This window comes from Corella eumyota, chromosome 6 (genome assembly GCF_963082875.1).
Source record: "Corella eumyota chromosome 6, kaCorEumy4.1, whole genome shotgun sequence".
NCBI lineage: Eukaryota > Metazoa > Chordata > Ascidiacea > Phlebobranchia > Corellidae > Corella > Corella eumyota.
Window position 1 is genome coordinate 14513029 of NC_137495.1, and position 11930 is coordinate 14524958.

Below are 11930 nucleotides of genomic sequence, written 5' to 3' on the forward strand. Positions count from 1 at the left end.
ACAATAATTTTACACAACTTAAAAATATCTTATATATATGGCAACAAAATCACTTAATAATCCCCTTTAAACACAAAATATGTGTGTAAAGTAAAACTAACTGTATATAAATTGTAAATATCGCTGAAAAAACGGGGTGCCGAACCTGGCATCGAGGTCTTAAAAAGCGTGTTTGAACGCTGTCAGGTTCAAAGTCAGCGTTGTCGCTGAAGTCTGCTGTTGCGGTTGGGTTTCGTGGGCGTAGGTAAAATATTGAACACAAGGTGCGCTTAAAGGAATGCTGAAGTTTTCTGCATCTTGAACCATTTCACCATGGTTGTCGTAGTTATCGTCAAAACGACAGTAGTCGCCTAAACTTTTCTTTAGTCGATTGCGATGAACGGTCATAACTTTTGTTTGTGCCTCGTCGCAAATTACATAGTTTACAGGGAAAATAACTTGTTTTACATAGAATGAACCAAAAAAAGGCAAATAATACTTTTTCTTTTCATTTTTGGCCACATTTGGTGCAGAGTTCCCAAGCAAAACAGCATTGCCTACATTAAAAACACTGCTATCGGAGTTTCTATCATAGCAGGCAGCCTGGTGTCTTATTTTATCTTGAAGTTCCACCATCATTGCGGTTTTAGGTGCAACTATATTACAAGCGACCCACACTTTAAATCGGCCAGAAGACGTAACGAACGGCCTGTGAGAAGAAAATGCGGGACATGTTCGTTTCTTCGTGGATGCTAGCGTTATAAAGGGCTCTGATTGAACTTGATGCATCATCCCAACAAAAGGGGTCGCGTTGCACATAACAAAAACATGGATAAATTGTACGATTGTTTCTTTCGCATTTACCTTCAGGGTGATAAAGGCTAATTCTAGACCTTTTACAGCCCAATATTTGTAATAATTCTTTAAACACATCGCTTTTAAAATTTCGCCCCTGATCGGAATGAATACAATCTGGCACGCCGTGAATTGTAATCCAGTTGTGATATAGCATGTACGCTGTTTCATGAGCATTTTGCCAAGACATGGGCCAGGCTCGCATATATTTAGTGTAAGTATCGCAAGCCACCAAAATATACTTATTTTCCTTTTTTGTAGTATGTAAGCCATTAAGCTTTATTGGGCAATCGTCGCTGCATGGCATTAGAGGTGCTCGCACCGTTTTCTGCGGGAGCTTCTGTACATCGCACATGGGGCAAGTTCGACAATAATCTTCCGCGGTTGATTTTGATTTTGGCCAATAGAAGCGCTCGTTTAGCCGCTCGTATGTTCGTTTAAAACCCATGTGACCTACACCAGATTTATCATCATGCATTAATTTTAACACGTTGGTCCGTAGTTTTGTGGACACTAAAAAGGTTGGTATTTTGTATTAGTAAGAGTATCTTGGCAATTTCGATATAAAACTCCATTTCTGCAAGTAATTTCTCCAAATATAGACAAAAAATGTTTAACGACATCGTGTCTATTTTTAACTTTTTAAATGGAGATCGATGACCTTTTGTTAACCAGTCAAATATTATCGATACATGTTCATCATCATGTTGCGCTTTAGAAATATCATCATCAGTCCAGCCAAGACCGGAACGAAAATCGCTAAAAGCTCTTTTCTTGTAGTTAAGTAATTCTGCTCTCGTGAGCGAACGTCCTCCAAGTGCAACTGGATGCTCCTCCCCCTCAAAACACTGAGACAATACACAGTCAACAGCAAGATTAGATGCATCTTAAGCTTATGATCATCTGACATTCGTCTAAGATATTGTTTTATGGGAATGGAATCTAGGGAAAAGATTGTTGTTAACTGCCTGCACAATGGCAACTGTTGCGCTATTTAGATCAATGGCAGCAATACAAAATTTATGCGATCCCTTCTAGAAGGCAAATTTTGTCTCAGGTTAAGGTAGCATATGCAGTGCGCACCTGGACACGGCGCACCATCCCGTTCTTGTCTAACTTCTTGATGATCCCTTTCGGTCAGAGTCATCTCTTCGCGTTCTCATTAACGAACCACGTCGCCAACTGTGAAATTCCTCATCAGCTGAATCCACTTTTGTCGCAATTGTAACAAAGTCAAATACTCCTTTGTCAATCTCCCCCAAAATTGATCAGCAAGAAGTAGAACCTCCAAGATCGTTTGTAACTGTCTTCCTTGACAAACGTGTTTGGAGGCAGGTCGTTGTCCATTGTTCAGCAACATACTTGGCGTCAATGCCAATTCATCCTTGCAGTCGTCGCTGAGTGGCACCAGAGGTCTGCTGTTTAAAATTCGTTCCACCTCAGCCATCAATGGCGGACAAGAGATGAATTGTTCCCGAATGCCCATGCCATGATACTTTGTTACAATGAGCTCAGTTACAACCTGGTTAGATGGAAGAATCATCGGATGTTTGGTGATTAGAGGGACAGATTATGTAGCCTGCCACCAACGTACATATTGCCTTTGACTAAAACCGGGCTTCAGTTCTTTCAGCGATAAAACTAAATACAACCATAATCAATATTAAGGTTTAAAACATCTATGTATACTAATGCTCTCTTAATTACCAAGAGTGTTAAGCCAATTATTCCAAGTGTTAATATGTAGTTCTGGAACCAGATCGTAAAAGCACTTCCACGAGGCTGTTAGTAAAGTCCCTGTAATAAAACGTCATTAAAAGAAACAACGCAGAGTTTGCAGCACAATCAAACACTATACGGTCCGTACAGTGGTGTGGTATATAACACGTTATATCGTTTACACAATTTCTATTAGCCAATACAGTCACATGTCCTTATTTTATATATTCATCGATTTCTTCCCTATATTAACTAAAAGTTTTAGGGTTAGCAATAAACTTCTTCTTCAAAGATTGCAGCCTTTGAAGTGTCATTTTTCTATTCGTTAAAGGTTTAATATATTTTTTTTTCCAGAGTAATCCAATTTCATAGTGTCAGCCATTTCGCGAAACTGTTTTGTTCATAATTTTCAACGTACTTTTGTCGTTTAATGACATTTCGCTTATTTGCGCACAATCAAGGTCGTGAAAATTGCTCGACAAAAACATCTGAAATTTCGTTGCATGATGTCAATACTTGTTCAGAATCATGCATAAAGTTAACATTAGTTCGTTGGGAGGATTTTCTTGGGGAATGGTCTGAGCCAAACAACGTCCAACCCAACGCCGTATGCGGGCCGAAAGGCTGCAAATTATTGCAGTAACGCCATTCAGAAACCCTTGCAGTACAAATACTTGTATCTGAACTGTCATCCAGAAAAGCGTTCACAAAATTACTTTGATTGTTGCCCCACACTTTAACTGGCACAATCTTGAAACGTTTCACTTTTTTAACGCTGTTATGGGAAACCTCGTTGCATGCCACAATAACTGACTCGCTTTGCGGCTCCGATAGCGGGCTTTAACGTCACTTTAGTAGATTATGACATCACAATTAAACTATAGCGGGCTTTGTCGTTACTTTTATTGTCACTTTAGTAGATTATGACATCACAAATAAATTATATCTACATTTCCATTTAAACAGTCAGAGACTAACACTCAAACAGTTTAAGTTACTGCCGCTTCAAATCTTAATGGATAACAATTCGAAAAAGTATTTTAATGCAGCGTTATTATCATTGTTATGTCATAGTGTTCCAATTATTTGTGATAAATATTAATAACAAAATTATAACTAGCTTGTTAAATGAGTTTAGAATAAAACAATTGTAACTTGAAACTTACTGAAATGAGTTTGAAAATATTTATGTTTTTGTGCTTCTGGTTATGCTTAGCTGCATCCCAAAACAACCCAGTTTGTTTTAGTGCATGTCCCACTGCATCTGCTCATGAACCTTCTGAAACTAAACAAGGTAGACCAGGAAAGCTTGGCCCAGCTGGGGAGAAAGGTGAAAAAGGTTCAAGGGGTGAAATTGGGGCAATTGGGGGTCCTGGCGCCAGGGGTGAGCAAGGTTTCAAGGGTGAAATTGGCCCCATAGGTCCTAAGGGTGAAATTGGGTCAGTTGGGGGTCCTGGCGTTAAAGGTGTGCAAGGTTTCAGGGGTGAAATTGGCCCCATAGGTCCCAAGGGGTCAGTTGGGGCTATTGGAGAGTGTTCTTGCGATGTTGCAATCTTGTTAGAAAAAATTCTCAACCAAATAAAAGGTATTTTGTTTACTTTACATTTGTTAAATAATGATAATATCATCGGCTTACTGTTAGAACCTCAAAACTAAAATAAAAACAATTTTAAGACAATTAATAAACTTTTTAAACCTTGCAAGTCTATTTTGTATGGTTTATTAACATTGTTACTTATATAAACAAGTATACTTAATACAGTGGCATTTTTAAAGTGCTAAAACTTATCTGTAAAATTAATTTTATCATAGATTTTGAGTTATTATATTAATAAACGATGTTAAGTTATTATGTCAGTTTTAATTAAATAAACTTTTAATTTAAATAACTTAAAATGTCTTATGGAATCTGTGCCCAAGAAAACGCAGCTTTTAGAATTTGTATTTTTTAATATCTGCTGAAATTTCTTCTGTTTATAAATTAATATTTTCGGTGTTTTTTAAATCGCAACCAGTTTTAATTAAATAACATTTGTATGTTAACAAAACTTAAACCACTCGATCTTTTTACTTAAAATACACAGTTATTTAAAAGCCAAAAATCAAATAATAAATTAATAAAAAGTTATTCTTTAATTACAAATAAAATCATTTTTTAAATTCCGGTAAATTTATATTTGTTGTCAAATTTTGAGTTACGAGGTTCTAACAGTAAGCAGACAATATAACAATTTATAAACATTTTGTAATATTTAATTTTACAATTTAAATATTTAAGAGTTAAGCTAAATCATGCCAACTTATAAGATTAATTCTAAATAAACCTAAATATTTATAGCTAGTGTATGTCCGCTTGGGTTAAAAGATGGAAGAATACCGGATAGTGACATCACAGCTAGTTCTTATGACAACAACTACTTACCACATAAAGCAAGGTTGGATGCTCATACCAATGGTTGGCATCCTAAACAATGTGAGTTGTTGGATTTATTTTCTATCTTATAATAAAGTTTCACAACTTTTGTAATTAGTGGAAAATAAACATTAACATTGTTTTAATTAATAGACAGGGTTGGGGAATGGATCCAAATTGACCTCAAGACATCAACTCGAGTGACAGGAGTTGTGACACAAGGGAGTTACCATGGTTATTTATGGATCACCAGCTTTAAGATATCTTATGGGTCCAGTACATCAGATATGCAGTTCATCCAAAATAATGGAAATGATCTGGTAAGCTTAAATTTAAAACGAAAATTTATTTTGTTTAACTTATTAAAGTTTAGAAACAGTTTTTAATTAATTGGTGTTAATTAATTTAAAAAAACTTATTTTATTGAAAATGTTTCAATTAAAATCACCAAAACTTGTTTTTAAAAGTTTTGTGTTGTATACAAGCTAGATGATAATAACCAAGCAAACCATTGTTTAAACAATCCCTATTCTAATTGTTTTGTGATGTCATAGCTTGTTACAAAACTTAATTATTCGTCGTTTGTAACAATAAAGGGTCTGCGACAGTTTTAAATTTTTTATTAATCTAAAGTTTTGTAATTTTAAAAATTGACATTGTAAAAATCTCGCGAACCGGTGTGAAAATAATTATGTGGGTTTTTCTTATGTTTGTACTCGGTCTTCAGTCGTTGTTTGACTGGAAAAACGTTTTTTTATTAAAACATGTCCAATATAGCAATATTGATGTTTTTTTAAATTCCACAGGTTCTAAGGCTAAACTGGATCACAATTATTTACCGATTTTGTATTTCAGTTTTATTATTTTCCAGTGCTGACTTTCTTTTACATTTTCAGCCCCAAATGGGGTTTACTACTTGTTGAAAGACGTTTTTATGTTTTTCCAAGTAGTAAATAAGTTGTGAGTTTATAATTTAACGCAAGTTATAATCTACTGTTTTCTTAAGGCCGAACGTAGCTACTTTGGTCCCAGCGTACGAAGTAGCTTGGAAAGTAGTTTTTAATACCTAACTTACTTAAAAACAGCATTCTTTTTAGCCTTAGTGTTAATTAAAAACAGTTTTTTAAAGTGCAGGCTACATTTAATTTTGTGGTTGTGATTTATGTCCATAAAACTGTTTTTGCAAGACATGGAACGTATTTATATCACGTTGCTATGGACGCTGTTCTAGCTCCCTAAAAACAGTGTCAACACAAATGCTTAAATTATGCACAACTTAAATATAAAGTCGATAACTTAAATTTAAGCATCGTCGTAACATTTTTTTATTTAAAATAGCAAAAATCTGTAACTTTTGGGCAGGAAATAAGCCATTTAGATTGTAATCAGGGGCTGGCAAACACGTCACAATGCCCTTTATAGACATTTTAATTTTGCATGTTGCAGTCCCTTTAAGTTAAATGTGAAGCAATGAACAACGCGCGATTATTAAAGTTATAAAATTTAAATAATTAATATCTTAAACCTGAATATTATTACGTTAAATATTATATTAAATCTTTTTTAAGGTCTTTGTTGGTAATGAAGATTATAATGGTCACAAGTTCAACAACTTTCCTCAACCTATAAGTGCTCGCTATGTTCGATTGTATCCACAAACCTGGTATGATTTTCCCTTTCTTCGCATGGAGCTTTTATCTTGCTAGTAATCACATATTTCTTTCGGTTAATTATTTTAATTCCTAGTTGTTAATTAAAATTCCTTAGTTATCTTATATATTAAAACTTGTAAACTAATTAATTTTATAATATTGAACAAATAATCCGTGTTATATTAATTAAATCTTACAAAAAATAAAATTCTGTAAATGTACTAAAATGTTAAGGCTGTAATAGTTGAGTTTATTAAATGTGTGAATAAACATAATGTAACAAAGTCTATAGTAGTAATATTTAAATTTCCTATTATCAAGTGAACAGTTACTGCGATGTCAAATCGTAGGTCTAATATTTGGTAAAGATTGTAATCAAAGATAGTGAAAGTAAAGCAATGTGTAATAAATGTAAATTAGTTATTTCAAGTGGCTGTCCAGGCAACAAAAGAAGTTATAATACTAAAAATTTGCAGCCATTTTCATTGACGAAATGTTTTAAATGACAAAGATTTTAGGGACCTTATGAAAGTTCTAGAGCCCAGGTTTAAAATACCATCCGGCACAATACTACCTGCTCTTAAAACAGAGGTGTGGGAAGGATTAGAAGACGAGATTAAACAAAAAGTTAGTGCTGTTACGATTACTACTGATTTGCGGACCAGCAAGCAAACAATTAGCTACATCGGTGTAACTGGGTCAAACAAAGAAGGTATTGGCCCTATTAGTGTCACAATTGTAACTTATTTTGGATAAATCCCCATAAGCTAAGTTTAAATTTTATAAACAAACAGTTTTTGATGTTGATTTAAAATGAAATTGTTATTTATTTGCTGACAAGCTTTGACGTATTTTTCCTCCCTATTTAAATAATAAGTTTCAATGCTTTTAACTTTAACTTGTTTATCGAATTTGCGGGTTATTTAACAACTCTTTTCACATGGGAACTCTAACCTCGTTTTTCTGGTATTAAATCATTTTTAAACAATTCATTTCCTATTTTTATTAAGTGCAAATGTTGTTTTAAACAGTTGGGCAATTCCGTTCTGCTGAACGAACGCCACTCAATAAACATGGATTTAGACATTACTTAAATTGATTTCGATTTAACTTAAGTTTTCGACTTAACTTAAATTTCTGAGTTTATTTCCGTAAGAATTAGCCAGAATTTTATATTATTGTAAACAACCAACAACTAAAAACATTTCGTAATTAATAAAAACAAAAAAATATGATATTATTAAGGTTTGTTATTCCGTGTTATATTAATTAAATCTTACAAAAAATAAAATTCTGTAAATGTACTAAAATGTTAAGGCTGTAATAGTTGAGTTTATTAAATGTGTGAATAAACATAAAGTAACAAAGTCTATAGTAGTAATATTTAAATTTCCTATTTTCAAGTGAGCAGTTACTGCGATGTCAAATCGTAGGTCTAATATTTAGTAAAGACTGTAATCAAAGATAGTGAAAGTAAAGCAATGTGTAATAAATGTAAATTAGTTATTTCAAGTGGCTGTCCAGGCAACAAAAGAAGTTATAATACTAAAAATTTGCAGCCATTTTCATTGACGAAATGTTTTAAATAACGAAGGTTTTAGAGATCTTATGAAAGTTCTAGAGCCCAGGTTTAAAATACCATCTCGCACAATACTACCTGCTCTTAAAACAGAGGTGTGGAAAGGATTAGAAGACGAGATTGAACAAAAAGTTGGTGCTGTTACGATTACTAATGATTTGCGGACCAACAAGCAAACAATTAGCTACATCGGTGTAACTGGGTCAAACAAAGAAGGTATTGGCCCTATTAGTGTCACAATTGTAACTTATTTTGGATAAATCCCCATAAGCTAAGTTTAAATTTTATAAACAAACAGTTTTTGATGTTGATTTAAAATGAAATTGTTATTTATTTTCTGACAAGCTTTGACGTATTTTTCCTCCCTATTTAAATAATAAGTTTCGAATGATTTTAACTTTAACTTGTTTATCGAATTTGCGGGTTATTTAACAACTCTTTTCACATGGGAACTCTAACCTCGTTTTTCTGGTATTAAATCATTTTTAAACAATTCATTTCCTATTTTTATTAAGTGCAAATGTTGTTTTAGAAACAGTTAGGCAATTTCGTTCTGCTGAACGGACGCCACTCAATAAACATGGATTTAGACATTACTTAAATTAATTTCGATTTAACTTAAGTTTTCGACTTAACTTAAATTTCTGAGTTTATTTCCGTAAGAATTAGCCAGAATTTTATATTATTGTAAACAACCAACAACTAAAAACATTTCGTAATTAATAAAAACAAAAAAATATGATATTATTAAGGTTTGTTATTCCGTGTTATATTAATTAAATCTTACAAAAAATAAAATTCTGTAAATGTACTAAAATGTTAAGGCTGTAATAGTTGGGTTTATTAAATGTGTAAATAAACATAATGTAACAAAGTCTATAGTAGTAATATTTAAATTTCCTATTTTCAAGTGAGCAGTTACTGCGATGTCAAGTCGTAGGTCTAATATTTAGTAAAGACTGTAATCAAAGATAGTGAAAGTAAAGCAATGTGTAATAAATGTAAATTAGTTATTTCAAGTGGCTGTCCAGGCAACAAAAGAAGTTATAATACTAAAAATTTGCAGCCATTTTCATTGACGAAATGTTTTAAATGACGAAGGTTTTAGAGACCTTATGAAAGTTCTAGAGCCCAGGTTTAAAATACCATCACGCACAATACTACCTGCTCTTTAAACAGAGGTGTGGGAAGGATTAGAAGGTGAGATTGAACAAATTTCTCTCGCTTATGCTGAGCCAACTTATAACCGAAGCTTTAACTTCAATTCAATTTAGACTTTTACAAAGGACCACAAATAGCTTTATTTTAGGCTTAACCTAGGCTCAAGATTTCGATGTTCAACTAACAGTTAGGGAAGTTTAAACGGGAGGCCTCCCAACGACAAATGGGAGGCCAAGCAATTCTCCGTACGTGGATATTCGTTGGTTTTATAAGCGCGTCTGATCAGCTTGTAGTGCCTTTAGGCCGATGGCTTTGATCGACTGTTCGCTTTTTTGAATATCGGATCACGTACGCTATGGCAGGAACTGTTTTCCCCTAAATTGGCACAGTTTTAAAGCTTCGAGGTAAAAAATGTCTAATATAATATGGCTAAATATTGCTTTTTATGTTAAGTTTGTTTTCTGCAAAAAAAATTAAAAAAAAAAGTACAACAAACGGGTCAGAGAGGACAAAATAAGGTTATTTTCCTATGTCTGTCAGCATATGATCTTACGACGATGACGTCGTGCATAACGTAACTCGCGAGCGTTGGGACTTTCCCTATTTACAATATTTACCTTCAAATCCCGATATCTCAAAAACTACTTGACCAATTTTTAAAATAATGGTATCCTCGTGCAAGTTGGAAAATTCCAACATAATTAAAAAAGAAACTCTACGACCGAACCATCTCTTTAAAAATCAGTTTAATTATTGTGCAAATATAATCAATAATATTCTAACATGCTAAAAGCAACTCAAGACTGGGTCGGGCTAACAATTGTTGCTTTATATTTAGGTCTTGAAGGCGACTTTCTTGCAATGAGTATTTAAAAAGTGGTGACATTTTCGTACACCGCATATGAGTAACTACTTCAACTTTTTGTTGACATCGCGTTGAGGAAATGGGATTTTGTAAACAGACCAAAAACAGATGTTTTTAGATTAATTGAGCAATTTATAAAGTAAAAACAAAGAAATGTTAAAATATATTTATGTTAAAAAAATCAGAAAAGTTATGGTCTGGTAATATTTGCCAAAATTGTTTGCGTTAGCTGATATATTCTGGATAAAATTTTAAGTTAGTTTTAGGCATAAATTAAATCTTTTTTGCTGAATAATGTTTTTATTATTTTATTAATATTTAAACGAATAACGAACAATTTTTATGTATTAAGTTTTAAAATTATATATCCCTTATTGGCAGCATGGTGTAGTGGTCAGAACACTTGGCTTCACTACATGAGGTCCTGGGTTCGATCCTCATTGCTTCCATGCTGAAGCGCTCTTAAGTAAGGCGCTATAAACGGTATGAACTACTGCTGAACCATCACTTAATCAGCAGCTTTTTTTAAGTTTTCAAGTCGACCTTTCCGCATCGCTAATTAATAAATGTAAAATATATTTTAACAAAATTTAAATTTAGTTTACTTTAACATTAGGAAAACAGTTTCAAAATGGTTAAAACATTTAAAGGGGAGCCCATGTATCATTGGTATTGTATAACAATCCTAATGTTGTGTTATGGGTTTGGGGAGTTGGGTCATTTTATGATCGGTGTCACCTGAAAGGAAATGGCACAGGACGTTCATTTTGGAGACATGGCTTGTTTGACCTTGGACATAAATGCTACAACATGCCAGCAGTGGGAATCAAACCCAGGATTGCAGGTCTTACTCAAAAATGCTACAACATGCTAGTAGTGGGAATCAAACCCAGGATCTTACGTCTTACTTAAGGATGCTACAACATGCCACCAGTGGGAATCAAACCAAGAACCTCAGGTTTTACTTAAGGATGCTACAACATGCCAGCAGTGGGAATCAAACCCAGGATTTCAGTTCTTACTCAAGGATGCTACAACATACTAGTAGTAGGAATCAAACCCAGGATCTCAGGTCTTACTTAAGGATGCTACAATATGCTAAATAACAAAGTAGATTATTAATAATCTTAATTTTTAGATGTAATCTCATGGGATTGAATGGAACGATATATTGTGAATGGAATTACTCAGGCCAGGGAATAGAATACCAAGTTCTTGCAGGTCCAATATTTATTGCCATTTTTACTGTTATGGGAGTTGTAATGGGAATTGTTGGCGATAAATATAACAGGTTGATAACCGACTATTTTTTATATTTATTTATCCTCAATGTGGAAAGGTCAACTTTACGACCTAAATATAGAGTAACATCATTTACTCTGACCCAGTTAGTAAAATGGTGTTTTTGGGCATATAGTTTTTGGTAAAATGTCAGTAACTCCATTTTCTATGCAAACCTAAAATCTTTTAAAACTTTTTTTTATTTATTTTGCTTTTTAATATTTAAATTTTGAATTAACCTTTTATAAAACTCTTTTTATTTTATGGTTTAGAATCCAGATATTATCTGCAAGTGTTTTCTTTTACTCGGTAATGACTTTTACCACCGGATTTGCCGACACTTATTGGTTGTTAGCTTTGCTGAGAGTTGGTTTTGGGGCAGGGTGAGTTTAAAGTTTGTTTCAGTAAAAAAATATTTAAAAAAAA

The 11930-nt window shown here is 33.3% G+C and overlaps 1 protein-coding gene across 1 annotated transcript in view; it reads left to right on the forward strand.

Moving 5' to 3' along the window:
• Positions 1-10971: 10971 nt before the first annotated feature.
• The window catches only part of LOC145755935 (MFS-type efflux pump MSMEG_3705-like), a 43059-nt gene continuing 42100 nt past the window's right edge, over positions 10972-11930 (forward strand). The window contains exons 1-3 of the mRNA XM_082572163.1: positions 10972-11042; positions 11362-11514; positions 11777-11887. Of these exons, the coding sequence (XP_082428289.1) occupies positions 10972-11042; positions 11362-11514; positions 11777-11887 (335 nt within the window). The remainder of the gene's footprint in view (positions 11043-11361; positions 11515-11776; positions 11888-11930) is intronic.